The 16620-nt window shown below is 44.8% G+C and overlaps 1 protein-coding gene across 4 annotated transcripts in view; it reads right to left on the bottom strand.

Annotated features, from left to right (window-relative positions):
* Window positions 1-6568: 6568 nt before the first annotated feature.
* LOC145343965 (carnitine O-palmitoyltransferase 1, liver isoform-like) overlaps window positions 6569-16620 on the bottom strand; it is a 77854-nt gene continuing 67802 nt past the window's right edge. For all 4 annotated transcript variants that reach the window (XM_080190546.1, XM_080190543.1, XM_080190547.1 and 1 more), the window contains 4 exons: window positions 13469-13621; window positions 8182-8295; window positions 7830-7922; window positions 6569-7368 (listed from right to left, as the gene is read on the bottom strand). In XM_080190546.1, the coding sequence (XP_080046672.1) occupies window positions 7282-7368; window positions 7830-7922; window positions 8182-8295; window positions 13469-13621 (447 nt within the window). In that variant the 3' untranslated portion in view covers window positions 6569-7281. The remainder of the gene's footprint in view (window positions 7369-7829; window positions 7923-8181; window positions 8296-13468; window positions 13622-16620) is intronic.

Genomic DNA, 16620 nt, shown 5'->3' with positions numbered 1-16620 from the left:
AAAGAAGGCGGCTAAGAGGGGACCTTATTGAAACATATAAGATGATTAGAGGTTTAGACAGGGTAGATAGTGATAGCCTTTTTCCTAGGATGGAGAAAGCTAGCACGAGGGGGCACGGCTTTAAATTAAGGGGGGGTAGTTATAGGACTGATGTCAGGGGTAGGTTCTTTACCCAGAGGGTGGTGAGGGACTGGAATGCCCTGCCAGCTGCAGTTGTAAATGCGCCTAGTTTGGGGGCGTTTAAGAGATCTGTGGATAGGTTTAGATTTGTGGGTTAGTGTTTTTTTTTTAAAAGCTGGTCGGCGCAACATCGTGGGCCAAAGGGCCTGTTCTGCGCTGTAATGTTCTATGTTCTATGTATGGATAGCATCCCTGAAGTGTTCCCAGTTGTCCTCAGTGCTGCCTGCGAGGTGCAGGTCAGCAAGCTTGATTTCTAAGTCTTCAGCCAGTGCTGAAGCTATGCTGGGGTTCTTTAGCTTGGCCGCATTGATTCTTTTCATAACCTTGCTTCCTTGTGGTCACCTCTTGGGTCTGATGTGGAGCCTCATTTTGGAGACAATGAGCCTGTGATCTGTCCAGCAGTCAGCACCACACATGGCCTTGGTTACTCTGACATCCTGCCTGTCTTTTCTCCTGACAGTGACATAGTCGATAAGATGCCAATGCTTAGAGCAGGGGTGCATCCAGGAGGTCTTGTTATGGGTAGGCAGACGGAAGGTTGTTTGGTGATGAGGAGGTCGAGAGCTGCACAGGTCTTCAGTAAGAGTAGGCCGTTACTGTTACACTTGCCCACTCCATGCCTCCCAATGACTCCCTGCCAGATTGCAGAGTCACACCCTACTCTTGCATTGAAATCGCAAAGCAAGATCAGCTTGTCGGTACTGCTCACTGCTAATAGTAGGGCGTCTAGTTCTTCATAAAACTTGTCTTTCATCTTGTCTGGATTGTTCATTGTAGGGGCATAGGTGCTGATCAGGGTGGCTTGACTTCTGTTCTGTAGCAGAGGCTGTAATGTCATAAGCCGGTCATTCACACCCTTGGGTAGACCATCAAGTTTCCGAACAAGGTGACTCCTGACGGCGAATCCAACTCCAGCATCACGACACTCATCGCTGCCGCTACCGCTCCAGAAAAAAGTGGATCCACCTCCAGTTTCAGTCAACTGACCTACGTTGGCAAGATGAGTTTCGCTCAGGGTTGCAATGTCAATGTTGTATCTTGCAAGCTCTCTGGTAACTAATGCTGTTCTTCTCTCTGGTCTGTCTGCTGTAGGGTTGTCCAAAAGTGTGCGCACGTTCCAAGTGCCAATAGTGAGCGGTGTCACCTTGTGTTTTATTTTGTGTGTTTGATCGCAAGATGGGATCCCTGCCAGCCGCGGTAAACTGGCCAGGGTGTAGTGAAGCAGGCAGTGTTTAGGGCACCTTTTCTAGCCCCTTCCTCATTCTACGGAGGTGAGCCGTGCGTTCCTGAAGAGAACTGCTCAGTTGCCCAGGTAGATGCCGAGTTCCACTGCTGCTTTGGTCAGCGGAAAATGACCATTAGACCTGAGCCGCCTGCGTGCAGGTCTGTGACTATAGCTCCCAGTTTATCCACACCTGCTGCTTCGTCACTCGCCCATCACCACAGGACTTCAAGGGTTGAACAGGACACTGATGATGATGTCGAAACTAGCACTTGATTTGGATTAAAGTGAGGGAGAGTTGCGCAGCGTCAGCCTCACTCTCTCTTCCCAACTCCCATCTAGATCCAGTGGCAAGACAAGAGTCAAGACGGCTGGAGGTGGGACTAGGTGCAGTGGATGACCAGGACGTCTTCTGTGTCTTGTCCTGCTCTTCACGTCCCACGATGCTTGTAGAGACCGCCTTCTTGACCATTGGACCTTCCATTGGTCTTGTCCACTCAATCCGCTGGACTCTGTTTTCACATGCTGGGATAGACATCTCCCTGTCTCACCAAGGGTTGAGACCCGTCAGCTACCCTCACCTGGTTTAGCCGGCTTGTCGAGGCCGTTGCCCGGGCTGTGGCTGCTGTCGCATGCAAACAGCTACAGGGAGCCACAGGTGAGAGCTGAGTGCCAGGTGGGGACAAAGGATGGACAAACTGCCCTGAAAGGATGCGACATGTTCCCCCACCAAAGGTACTACTCCTCCCTGACAGCCCAAAGACGCCCAGTGTTATTGTAAGCTTACTTGTAACAGTAACAAATAAACTCTGCTGATTTAGTTTTTAAGTATCTCCCTGCACTCTTCCAGGGTATCAACTGTTTGAGCTCCCCTGTATTTGCCGTAAGCTTTTCTTTTTTTCCCTTATCCTGTATATTCCTTGTCATCCAGCATTCTCTGAACATATTAATTCCACCCTTTACTTTCGTGGAAACATGTTGGTTTTGTACTCTATTTCCTTTTTGACCGACTCCTACTGTTCGAATGTGGATTTTCCTACAGATAGCTGCTTCCAGTCCTCTTTGGTCAAATCCTATCTTGTTGGAAGCTACAGAATCCCTACAATGCAGGAGGCCATTTTCCCCATCAAGTCAAAACTGACTCTCTGAAAGAGCACTTTACCTAGGTCCACTCTCTTGCCCTATCCCATAGCTCCACACATTGATCATGGCCAACTCACCTAACCTGTACATCCTTAGACTGTGGGAGGTGTGACAATACTGTACCTTTAAGAAATGTATTTTGGTCTTTTTTTGTGAAGGAGATGTTAAGATTTAACTCTGTTTAAATGATGATGATTTGTCTACAACTGGCAGCCCACATGCTGAACACAATTATTACTCCCAACTTTGGAGTGCTTGTTTTAATCAGAGTGAATGCAGTTTTGCTATTATCAGTGTTGTCCCCTGGAGTTTCAGAGTGAGGTTTAATTATATTGATTGACAGGAGAGAGTCATGTGAATGGATGGAACTTGGCTTACAGAGAGACAAGCAGACAGTTTGCTGTTTGAATTTGAAAGGAGCAGCAATTCTTTCCCTCCCTTTCTTTCTCTGGAGTTGTACCGTTTGAAGACAGGTCTTTCTCTGGAGGCTGCTGTCTGAGAATCAGAAGACAGCTGTCTCTCTATATCTTTGTCCAGAGGTGTTAAAAGGCTGGAGGACTAGCAACTCATGTAAGCCTGTGAGTTTTACTAACTGATTCTGAAGAGTTAATGAGTCTACGATGAATATTGTTTAAATTAGAACAAATAGAAATAGCTAGCAGTTAAGAATTATACCTTGTCATGTTTAAGTATTTCAATTGGTAAAGGTTATGCTCATTCTTTTTGTTATAATTAAAGTTCTTAAATAAAGTTTGTTTTAATAAAAGCTTACTAATGGGTCACTAGAATCACACCTGGAACAAAACACATTATGCTCATACTAATACCAAAATCAAAAATAGCTGGAGTCTAGGTAAACTTCAATAACATACCTTGGAATTTCTGATCTTGTCTCTAACAAGAGGGACTGTGACAAGTGGCCTTCCTCGGGATCAGTACTGGGACCTTTGCTGTTTGTAATATATATATATATATATATAAATGATTTGGAGGAAAATGTAATTGGTTTGATTACTAAGTTTGCGGAAGACACAAAGGTTGGGAGATTTGTGGATAGTGATGAGGACCATTAGAAGATACAGCAGGATATAGATCAGTTGGAGGTTTAGGCGGAGAGATGGCATGTGGAGTTTAATCCAGACAAATGTGAGGTAATGCATTTTGGAAGGTCTAATAGATAGGAATTATACAGTAAATGGCAGAACCCTTAAGAGTATTGATAAGCAAAGGGATCTGGGTGTACAGGTCACAGAAGGTGGCAATGCAAGTGAAGAAGGCAGTCAAGAAGGCATACGGCATGCTTGCCTTCATCAGCCGGGGCATTGAGTTTAAAAATTGGCAAGTCATGTTGCAGCTTTATAGAACCTTAGTTAGGCTACACTTGGAATATAGTGTTCAATTCTGGTCACCACACTACCAGAAGGATGTGGAGGCTTTGGAGATGAACATAGAACATAACAGCGCAGAACAGGCCCTTCGGCCCACGATGTTGCGACGACCAGTTAAAAAAAACAATGACCCTCTAACCTAAACCAATCCCTTTCCATCCATAAACCTATCCACGGATCTCTTAAACAGAAAAGATTCGCCAGGATGTTGCCTGGAATGGAGGGCATTAGATATGAGAAGAGGTTGAAAAAACTTGGTTTGTTATCCCTGGAACGATGGAGGTTGAGGGGAGACCTGATAGAAGTCTACAAGATTATGGAGAGGCACGGACAGAGTGGATAGTCAGAAGCTTTTTCCCAGGGTGGAAGAGTCAATTACTAGGCAGCACAGGTTTAACATGCGAGGGACAAGGTTTAAAGGAAATGTATGAGAAAGTTTTTTTATGAGAGAGTAGTGAGTGCCTGGAACTTGTTGCCAGGGAGGTAGTGGAAGCGGATACGGTAGTGACTTTTAAGGGGTGTCTTGACAAATACGTGAACAGGATGGGAATAGAGGCTTATGGTCCCTGGAAGCGTAGGGGATTTTAGTTAAATCATGCAGCATGATCATGCAGGCTTGGAGGGCCGAAGGGCCTTTCCTGTGCTGTAATTTTCTTTGTTTTTGTTCTAACAGCAGAAACCGGAGCACCTAGAGGAAACCCATGCAGACACAGGAAGACATGCAGGGAAAACTCTATGCATACAGTCACCCAAGAAATTGAACCTGAGTCCCTGGTGCTATGAGGCAGCAGTGCTAACATGTCTTCCCCCAATTCAGAACCTTTATTTTCCATCCATCTTTATCCTTTTCAATAACTACCTTAAATCTTACTGAGTTCTGATCACTACCACCAAAATGCTGCTCCATTTACCCTTCTACCAACCGCCCAGCTTCATTCCCAAAAACTAAGTCCAGTACCACCCCTCTTTAGCAGGACTTTCTGCATACTGGCTCAAAAAGCTCTCCTTGATGCATTTTAAGAATTTCATTTCCTCTAAGCCTTTCACACTTTGCCTGTCCCAATTAACATTGGGAAAGTTAAAAATCCTTACTATTATTCCCTATTATTTTAAAATTCTCTAAGATTTGTCTACATATCTGCTTGTCTATCTCAGCAGGTCTGACACACCTTAAGGAGAGAAGAGAGCTGATTGTTTCAAGACCTGGCGACAAAGGGTGGTCTGGATTCAAAATGTCAGCTCTTTTCTCTCCTTACAGATGCTGCCAGACCTGCTGAGATTTTCCAACATTTTCTCTTTTGGTTTCAGGTTCCAGCATCTGCAGTAATTTGCTTTTATCCAGTGCTCTTCTATCTCTCCCTGACTGTTTGGGGGCCTACAGTACACTCCCAGCAACACGATTAGGTGTGGCAGTGGCATCGTGGTTAGCACTGCTGCATCACAGCAGGGACGTAGGTTCAATTCTGGCGTCGGGTTACCATCTGTGTGGAATTTGCACTTTCTCCCCGTGTCTGTGTGGGTTTCCTCCCACAGTCTGAAGATGTGCTGATTAGGTTGGTTGGCCATACTAAATTGACCCTAGTATCATCTGGGATTATGGGAATAGGGCCTGGGTGGGATTGTGGTTGTTACAGACTTGATGGGCCAAATGGCCTCCTTCTGTAGGGATTCTATGATTGGCCCCTTTCTGTTTTTAAGTTCCACCCATATGGCATCAGTCAAGGAGCTGCTAAGATATCATCCCTCCTCACTGCAGAAATTGACTCCTTCATCTATATTACAACAATCGCCCCTTCTTTCACATTGTAAGGAGCATCTAAGAATTCTCACACACTGTAGGCTGTGCGAAACATGGAACTGAGCTCACCAGTCTTTTGGTTTAAAAGCAGTCTGGGTGTCCACATTTGCAGCTAATGCTACTGGTTTGACCAGCTTGAGAGCTGTGTTTCAGAGCTTGAGTGGCAGTCTGGGGACACAGCAGTGCATCTGCAATGTTGAAAGATTCGTGGATGCGGTCACCTCACAGCTTAAGGAAGTGCAGTCAGAGAGGGAGTGGGTGACCACCAATCAGAAGGAGGAGGGGTTTGGTGCGGGGTGCAGACAGGTAGTCAGGAAAGCCCCAGAGTGCATTCACTTAAGAACCATTTTTCTGTGTCACATTCATGCCAAGTTGATAATTAATTTTTTAAAAAAAATGCAGAACTCTTCCTTTTCCTTAATGTGGCTTTAAAGTGGAGAAAAAAATTAACCCACTACCTACCACGTACCACCCTCTCTTGTGCTGAATCCAATTTTCAAAAATTGACATCAGGCTTTTGAATTTTGATGCTCCCGAGTGTCTGGGAGTCTGGAATGTTCTGCTCTCACAGCTCAGTTCCTGGGTGTCCCTCCACCCCACCCCTCTATTCTGACCCCTCCAGTCCAACCCACCCTGCTGCCTCCTTCCTGATCTCCCCTCCCATCCTGGCTTCCTGCACCACCCCCCAACTTTCCCAACCTCCCTGCCAGCCCCCTCCCCCCACCAATGACTTCACACTGACAACTCTATTGTAACCTCCCCACCCTGACCTCTCCATTTGGAACAACCCCCCACCCCAGGAAGAAATAAGAGAAGTTAGTGGATGATGCAGAGCAGTAAGTGAGCAATGGTTTGCCAGTTCTTTATTGGTGATACAATATATACATGATGCTTTCATTAAACAGTCTGTAATACTTTGTTATTTAATTCAATTTTTGTACAAAAACTACATCACATCAAATCACTTCATATTGGTGTCTGGAGAGAGAGATCAGCCCTGCTCCTAAATTAGATCCATTCTGTATAAACTTCCAACATAGTTAGCATCAAGAACTGTCATGTGTGATCAAATGGCTCCCTTGTTTTACTGATATTCCAAGTTATATATCCTGAGCAAATATGATTGAACAATCAGAGAAAGATAACTATAAAATGGTGAGGACCAAGGTCTTTTTAAACATCCTGATGGAGGGAAGGGCTGCTGGAAACACAATTCATTTACAGCAGCTCTCACCCTGTGAAATAATCCTGGGCCAAGGCCTCAGCATGCAATTTGTAGCAGTTGCTATCAAGGCAGGTCCTTCACTCCCTGAACCAGCGTCAGAGCAGTTCAGTGGTTTGAGACAGAGAGTGAGACAGACAGCGGCTATCAAAAACACACACAGCCTCTCAGCCACAGAACGAGAGGTACCAGAATTCCTGGGGAAGCTGTAAATTTGTCAATGCTTAAAATTATACTCATCATCCTAAACAGTGGGAGAAATCCCAGGGTCTGGCAGTTGTTTCAGTCTTAACAAGGCTCCTCAAGGCTGCACCGATTTCACTTGATGTTACTCATTGGATTTCTTGTCCAAGTTGAACAGGGCGAGAATGTCGAGCATGGCGTGCCGGAAGTGTTTACCAAACCGATGAGAATCCTAAACACAAAGGATACCAATCACATCCCTCACCATCTTCTCAATTGGAGCCTGCCAACACCAACACCTCTTCCTGTAAACTTCATTCCCCTTTTGGTGTTAACCTATGTGAGTTTGTGGGAACTGAGGCGGACAGAGAGAGGGGGACGGGAGGAGAGGGAGAGGCGGACAGAGAGAGAGATGGGTAGGTTGGGGGAGACGGACAGACAGAGAGAGACGGCGGGGGTGGGGGGGTAGACGGACTGAGAAAGGAAATCATAGAATTCCTACAGTGCATCAAATCTGCACTGAGAACAATCCCATCACCCTATGTATTTACCCCACTAATTTGCCTAAACTGCACATCTTTGGACTGTGGGAAGAAACCAGGGCACCCGAGGCACAGGCAAGTTGGTTTGCAGCACAAATGTCCCACCACCACCACCCACCCCCGCACTCTCAACCCCGCAGTGGATTCGTACCGTCTCAGGACTGGAGAATTTACAGGAGATGTGCATGTTGATGAGAGTTTCTCCAACCATGATGTATGAGACTCCATAACCATCATCAGCAACCTGAAGGAGAGTAAAGATTAATAAAATCAAACAGGTATAGTGTGAACAGCCTCCCGTCATCCCGGCCCCCACAGCCCAAATCCCGAGCCCCCCCCCACAACCCCTCATCCCGGCTCCCACAGCCCCACCCAAGAGTCCCTCATCCCGACCTCCAAAGCTCCGCAGCCCTCATAACCACGTCCAGAGACCCTCAACCACCCTCTCCCCTTATCCACCTAAGCCAATGTCAGCTCTGGCCAAATTACAATACAATACTCACTGGACCAAAACCTCCGCCACTCGACACATACTCCGGAAACTTGTTCAGATCCACCAGTTCCAGGAGCTGATGGGGGGTCTGACTGGTGGAGAGTTTCCAAGGTTCAGACAGCACCTGAAGGAAAGTAAAAAGATTAATGAAATAGAACAAGGTGAGGAAGGGGAGATTCACAGAAACTATTGAAGTACTACCTGTGCTGCTGATAGTAATTTCAGCTCCTCCTACACAGAAGTGCCATACCCTCTGTCCCACAGGAGGGGCCAGTGAACCCAGAGATTGAGCATCCATAATCTATAGAACAGTGTGAAGCATCAAATACTTATTTGTGTGGTCTTATTTATTAAATTATGGGATGTCGGTGTCACTGGCAAGGCCAGCATTTATTGCTCATCCCTAATTACCCTTGAACTGAGTGATTTGCTTGGTCTTACCTGCTCTAAGAATGCTTTTGTGGTTGGGTGGAAACAGGGAGCTAGGCGAAACAGGCAACAGAGGATATGAGAGAGAACGTTGATCAGTAGGTAGTGGATCAAGTCAAAGTCTTTACAACTTTTATCACTCTTTATAGTTTGAAAATACATATTGTGGTTTACAATCACTAAAGGCTGGAATTGACTGGATGAGGGAGGACAAGAAAAAAGGCTTAATTGGTACTAAATTTAATAACTATTTATTTTGACGTGATTATATCAGTCAGCAGGGTGCAGTGTTCTAACTGAGATGTAGGAGGCCCATGAAGCTTCCAGCATTTGGGATGGCTACATCTGCAGGATGTGCACCCAAAGGCAACTCTTCACAGACCGCGTGGTTCGGTTGGAGCAACAGTTGGATGCACTTCGGAGCATGCAGGTGGCAGACAGCATCAGACAGGAGTTACAGAGACGTGGTCACATCCAAGGTGTAGGCAGATAGATGGGTGACCACCAGAAAGGACAGGCAGTCAAAGCAGGAATCCCCTGTAGCTGTTCCCTTTCTAATAGGTATACCGCTTTGGATACTGTTGGCTGCGTGGGGGGTGGGTGGGAATGGCTTACTGGGGGAAAACAACAGCAGCAAGTAGGGGCAGTGACACCACAACTGGCTCTGTTTTTCAACAGGAAGTGTCAAAGTGGAGAACAGCAATAGTCAGGGACACAGATAGGTGCTTCTATGGTCGTGAAAGAGACTCCAGGATTGTGTGTTGCCTCCCTAGTGCCAGGGATGGGGATGTCACTGAACAGCTGTAGGGCATCCTGAAGGGGGGGAGGGTGATAAGGCAGTGGTCATGGTACATGTTGGTACCAATGATATATGTAGAAAGAGGGATGAGGTCTTGCATCAGGAATTCAGGGAGTTAAGCAATAGGCTAAGGAACAAGACCTCTTAGGTTGTAATTTCTGGATTAATCCCAGTGCCACAAGCTAGCAAGTACAGAAATAGGAGAATAGCACAGATGAATGTGTGCTTAAAAAGTTGGTGCAGGAGGGAGGGTTTTAGATTCATGGATCATGAGACTTTTGGGGAAGGTGGGATCTGGACAAGCGGAACTAATATCCTTACTAGTGGGTTTGCTAGTGCTGTTGGGAAAAGTTTAAACTAGTTTGGCAGGGGGAGGGGATTCAGACTGTTACCAAAATAGAGAAACAGTATAACACAGAAAAACAGGTGAGAGGGAATGCAGCAGCAGTAAGTTTCAAGGGAGTAAGACAAGGCTGGAGGGCCTCTACTCGAGGGGAAGTGTTTTACGGCACAGATGTCACAGATTCTGTGAAGCACTTTACATCCAAGAGGGGAGTTCAGCGTGCAGGAGTTGTGCTGTCCTCATCCAGTCATTGCTGAGATCCCTTCCTTCCAGAATAGAACTTTGGTGAGGCCATAGCCTCATTAAAGATAAAAGATAAAATGGGTGAGTTAAGTGCAAGGATTGACATACGTAATTATGACATAATAGCCAAGACAGAGATGTGGTTGAGGGGCAGGTTTGACAGCTCAATATCCCAGGATGTAGAACCTTGAGGTGAGACAGAGGAGATAAAAGTGGAGGAGGCATTGCATTATTAGTTAAAGAGGCAGTTACTGCAGTAAGGAGAGATGATATCTTGAAAGAGGCATCAAATGAAGTTTTGTGGATAGAGCTCAGGACTAAAAAAGGGACAGTTATGTTGCTTGGTGTTTATTATTGATCCCCAGATAATCAGCAGGAAATAGCAGAGCAAATATATATGCAATTTGCAGAGGGGTGTAAAAATATTAAGAGGGTGATTTCAACTTTCGCAACATTAATTGGGATAGCCATCATGTTAAGGGTTTAGCTGGAATAGAGTTTTTAAAATGTATACAGGAAACATTTTCAGTCAATATGTAGAGGATCCAACAAGGGATGGCACAGTGCTGGACCCAATTCTGGGGAATGAAGGTGGCCAGGTGGTTGATGGTGTTGGTGGGGGAGCACTTTGATGACAATGACCACAACATGGTTTAATTCAAATTTGTTATGGACAAAGAAATTGACAAGAAAAAGGTTTTGGATTAGGGGAGAGTAGATTTTAATACAATAAGGCAGGATCTGGCCAAGATAGACCAAAACAAGTTACTTGTGGAGAAATCTACACAGCAGCAATGGGGGGTGTTAAAAGATAAAATGGGGAGTATACAGGCCCAACATGTTCCCTTTAGGGTAATAGGAAAGGTGTAATAAACACAGAGAACCATGGATGATCAGAGACATTCAGGATCCAATCAGAATGAAAAGAGAGCCTTTTAACAAGTATAAAACAAGTATAAAAGCAGAGGCATTACTGGAGTACAGGAAGTGCAGGATGGAGCTTGAGAAATCAATTGAGAGAGAAAAGAGGGGATATGTGAAAGTTCTGGCTGGTAAAAGTAGAGAAAATCTTAAGATATTTTATATCAATGGGAAAAGGGTAACCAGGGAAAGAGTAGGCCTATTAAGGACCAAGGGGGATATCTAGGGTGGAGGCAGAGGAAATTAGTAGGGTGTTAAACTAATATTTCAAATCTGGCTTCACCCATGAGAATAAGGAGGTACTTATGGAACTCGGGGAGAGAGACTGTGAGGCTCTAGAGAAAATCATCATTAGGAGTGACAAAGTATTGGAGGTATTGGCAGGCTTAGAAGTGGACAAATCTCCAGATCCGTATGAATTGTGTCCCAGGCTGTTGTGAGAGGCAAGGGAAGAAATTGCAGAGGCTCTGACCCAAATTTTTAATTCCTCTCTGGCCACCCAGAGAAATTCCTGAGGACTGGAAAACAGCTATTTAAGAAATGTTGTAGAGACAAACAGACCAGTGAGTCTCAATCTGTGGTTGGGAAACTATTGGAGGAGATTCTGAAGGAGAGAATCTATGTTCATTTGGAGAGGCAAGGTTTGATCAGAGATAGTCAGTATGGTTTTGTCAGAGGGAGGTCATGCCCAACACATTCGGTTGAATTTTTTGAGCACACAACTGTGTGGATGAGGGTGGTGTGATTGATATAATTTATATGGATTTTGGTAAAGCCTTTGACAAAAGGCCAGTGACCAATGGCATTCTTCAGGGATCTGTGCTTCGTCCCCTATTGTTCGTCAGTTAAATAAATGACATAGATGACTATGTGGGGAGTAGGATTAGTAAGTTTGCCAATGATAGAAAGATTGGCTGAGTGGTTAACAGTGAGGTTGAATGCTTTGGCTTACAGGAATATATAGGCGAGATGGTCAAGTAGGCAGATAAGTGGCAGATGAAATTTAACCCTGAAAAGTGTGATGTGATATACCTTGGGAGGAGTAATTTGACAAGGAAGTATACTATGAAAGGTATACTAAAGTCACCTTGACTCATCTGATGAAGGGGCAACGCTCCGAAAGCGCATGCTACCAAATAAACTTGTTGGACTTTAACCTGGTGTTGTGAGACTACTTACTACAGCTGAAGTAGCATGCGCAGTTCTGGTCGCCACATTATAGGAAGGATGTGAAGGCACTGGAAAGGGTGCAGAGGAGATTCACCAGGATGTTGCCTGGGATGGAATGTTTAAATTATAAAAAGAGAGGTTGGTAAGGCATGGGTTGTTTCCTCTGGAGCAGAGAAGACTGAGGGGCGACCTGATTGAGGTGTTCAAGATGATGAGGGGCATGGACAGAGTGGATAGGGAGCAACTGTTCCCCTTAGTTGAAGGGTCAGTTATGAGAGGACACAAACTAAAAGAGAGGGGTGGAAGGTTTAGGGAGGATTTGAGGAAAAACCTTTTTACCCAGAGGGGGGCAACTGTCTGGAAAGGTGGTGGAGGTGGGATGCCTGACATCCTTTGAAAAGTACCTGGATGAGTACTTAGCATGCCATAACATTCAAGGCTATGGGATTAGGTAGGCAGGTCAGCACCTTTAATGCAATGGTGCAGACCCGATTGACTGAAGGGCCTCTTCTGCACTGTGGTATCTAGGATTCTGTGATTCAGAGGGTAATTCAGAGTTAACCACATTGCTGTGGATCATGTAGGCCAGACCAAGTAAGGACAACAGATTTCCTTCCCTAAAGGACACTGGTGAATCAGATGGATTTTTGCAATAAAACAAATCAATGAAATTTGAATTTCAGATTACATAGAATCAGCCTTGGCTAGTTCTCTCATAGTTGAATTAAAAATCATTTCAGCCCTTATTCTAATAATTTGGATCCTTAAGCCAGGTTGATACTCCAAAGAGGCACTGATGGAATGCAGCACTGTCTTCCAGATGAGAGGTTAGGCCATGTAAGAAGTTTTATACATACCTTAACTTGAAGGACAGGAGGTTTTCTGCTACTCTGACACTGTTCCAGCCTCACTAAATCGGTTTAACTGGTGGCATTTTGTTTCTTTTTGTAAAATGTATGACTGTTTCACAAGTTTAGATTGTCACAGAATTCCTACAGAAGGCGGCCATTCGACCCATCAAGTTTGCACCAACCACAATCCCACCCAGGCCCTATCCCCATAACCCCATCTATTTACCTGGCTCATCCCCCTGACACAAGGGTCAATTTAGCTTGGCCAATCCACCTAACCCGCACATCTCTGGACTGTGAAAGGAAACCTGAGCACCCAGAGGAAACCCATGCAGACACAGGGAGAACGTGCCAATTCCACACAGACAACGACCCGAGGCCAGAATTGCACCCATGTCCCTGATGCTGTGAGGCAGCAGTGCCAACCACCATCTGGTTCATTAAAGTCCACTTCAGAGTGTTGCGAGAGTGAGAAAGCCAAATGCACCATGTTCACATTGAAAAAGAAGCAAACACACTGCTCCAATTCAACAATACCTGCCTCTTTCAGAAATGGAGACTCTACTCCCAGGTATTTGGACACCACGTAAAGACAGAAGAGGTGGCGGTCGATGCCAGCACCTGTCATAGCATGACGATACAGACTCTGGTGTTTCTCCGCTGCCTGTTTGAACAACTTCAGTTTCTGTTCACACTAAAAATCAGAGAAGAAAAATGAGTCAGCTTTCTAGATCCTGCCCCATGGCATCACTATGGCCTACAATGCAATGAGATCCACCCATGACACCATCATGGTCCAAAATGCACTGGGTCCTACCACATGATATCACCATAGCCCACAATGCACTACCTCTCATGATGTCATGGGTGGGCTGGGGAATTACCATTTATGAAGTCAATATTCTCATTATAAAGTTGATGCTGAGGGTGATTGTGTATTGACCATCTTTAAGCCAGTCAGAGCCTCCAATACTTCCTCATTTCCTACGTCAAACTGTGCAGGTTCCTCACTGTTCCTTTTCCTAAATTCTGTACCTATGTCTTCCTTTTCCGTGTGAAGACCAAGAGACGCATTCATTTAACACCTTGCAACATCCTGCAGCTTCACACACAAGATTGCCCCCTTGGTCTCTAATGGGCCCCACACTTAAGACCAAAGAACAGTACAGCACAGGAACAGGCTCTTCAGCCCTCCAAGCCTGCACTGATTACGTTTACCTATCTAAACCAACCACCTGTATCCCTCAGTCACCCATTTGTCTATCAAAATAAGTCTTAAATGTGTCTAATGTAACTGCCTCAACCACCTCACTTGGCAGTGCATTCCAGACTTCCACCACCCTCTGTGTAAAAAACCTCCCCTGCACATCTCCACTGAACATTTCCTCCCTCATCTTGAGCTTATGCCCCCTTGTGATTGTCATTTCCGCAAAAGCTTTCAACTGTTCACCTTATCTATGCTCTCATCATTATTATAAACTTCTATCAGGTCACCCCTCAGCTTCCATCTTTCCAGGGAGAACAATCCCAGTTTATTCAATCTCTCCTCATAGCTAATACCCTCCATACAAGGCAACATCCTGGTAAACCTTTACTGCACTCCCTCCAAAGCCTCCATGTCCTCTTGATAGTGTGGTGACCAGAATTGGACACAGTATTCCAAATGTGGCCTAACCAACATTTTATACAACTGCAACTTTTATAATCGATGCCCCATCCGATGAAGGCAAGCATGCCATATGCTTTCTTCACCCGCTTTTGGCACCTGTGCTACCACTTTTAAGAATTTGTGGACCTGTACTTCCAGATCTGTGTGTCTATGCAGCTGATTGTTTTGTCATTTATTTTATAGCTCCCACCTGAATTGGATCCACCAAAACACATCACCTCACATTTGTTGGGATTAAATTCCATCTGTCATTTCTCCGTCCAATTTTCCAGTCTATCTATATCTTGCTGTATTCTCTGACAATCTTCATCACTATCCACAACTCCGCTAATCTTAGGATCATCCACAAACTTGCTAATCAAACCTGCTACATTTCCTTCCAAGTCATTTATATATATTACAGGTCCCAGAACTGATCCTTGTGGAACACCACTAGTTACAGACCTCCATTCAGAAAAACACCCTTCCACCGCTACTCTGTCTTCTATGGCCAAGCCCGTTCTGAATCCATCTAGCTAGTTCACCGCTGATCCCATAAGATTTAATGTTTTGCACCTGCCATGAGGGACCTTGTCAAATGCTTTACTGAAGTCCATGTAGACAACATCCACAATCCTTCCTTGTCAATCATTTTAGTCACCTCCTTAAAAAACTCAATTAAGTTAATGAGACATGATCTCCCACATACAAAATCACACTGTTTGTCACTAACAAGACCATTCAGTTCCAAATGTGTATCAAATCCTATTCCTAAGAACTTCTCCAACAGGTTCACTATGACTGATGGCAAGCTCACTGGCCTATAATTACCTAGGTTATCCTTGCCATCATTCTTAAATAACAGGACAACATTGGCTATCCTCCAATCCTCTGTATCTCATCAGTGGCCAACAAAGAAACAAGGACTTCTGTTAGAGGCCCAGTAATTTCATCTCTTGCCTCCCTCAGTAATCTGGGATAAATGCCATCTGGCCCTGGGGATTTGTCTACCTTCATGCTTTTTAATTCATCTAACACTTCCTTTGTAATGACTTGTTACACACAGCCCTCCAAGACACCAATCGACATGTCCCTCTCTTTTGTGAGCACAAATACAATGTATTCATTAAGGATCTCACCCATTTATTATAGAAATCTTAGAAACCCCTCAGAACAGAAAGAGGCCATTAGGTCCATCGAGTCTGCACCGTTCACAATCCCACCCAGGCCCTACCCCCATATCCATCCATATTTACCCACTAATCTCTCTAACCAACGCATTTCAGGACACTAATGGCAAATTTTTTTAAGCATGGCCAATTCACCTAACCCACACATCTTTGGACTGTGGGAGGAAACTGGAGCACCTGGAGGAAACCCACGCAGACATGAGGAGAATGTGCAAACTCCACACAGACAGTGACCCAAGCCTGGAATCGAACCCAGTCCCTGGACCTGTGAAGCAGCAGTGCTAATGTGCCTTCCTTTGGTACCACACATAATTTCATCCTTGAGTGGACAAACTCTCTCTCTTGCCTCCCTCTTGTTCCCAATATATGTATAAAATGCCTTGGGATTCTCTTTTAATCCTGTCTGCCAAGGACATTTTGTGACCCCTTTCTTGTCCTCCTAACTTCCTGCTTGAGCTCTTTTTTACTTTCCCTGTATTCTTCAAATGCTTCATCTGTTTTTAATTGCCTGGACCTCATGTATGCATCCTTTTTGTTATTGAGTTTTCTTTCTTTCTCTGGTTAACCTCTTCCCATTAATGTGGTTATGAACTATTTTAGGATGCTAAAACCAGGTGGTAAAATGGAAATGGCAGATCTGAATAGAGAAACTACACTGATGTTTTGTTAGAAATGGGATGCTATTCTCCAAATTAAAACCTGCTTCCTGTTAACCACCAAATCTCAACATGCCTCACCTTGACACTTTGTTCCTATTCACACCCAAACCTTCTCCTTCAATCTGCCAATTTCTCCAGTTTGTCATTTTCATAAATGACCTGGATGAGGAAGTGGAGAGATGGGTTAGTAAGTTGG

Source organism: Carcharhinus amblyrhynchos, chromosome 6 (assembly GCF_965287045.1).
Source record: "Carcharhinus amblyrhynchos chromosome 6, sCarAmb.v2.hapA, whole genome shotgun sequence".
Taxonomy (NCBI): domain Eukaryota; kingdom Metazoa; phylum Chordata; class Chondrichthyes; order Carcharhiniformes; family Carcharhinidae; genus Carcharhinus; species Carcharhinus amblyrhynchos.
Note: the sequence above shows the minus strand (reverse complement) of the source record. Positions and strands in the feature narration are given on the sequence as shown.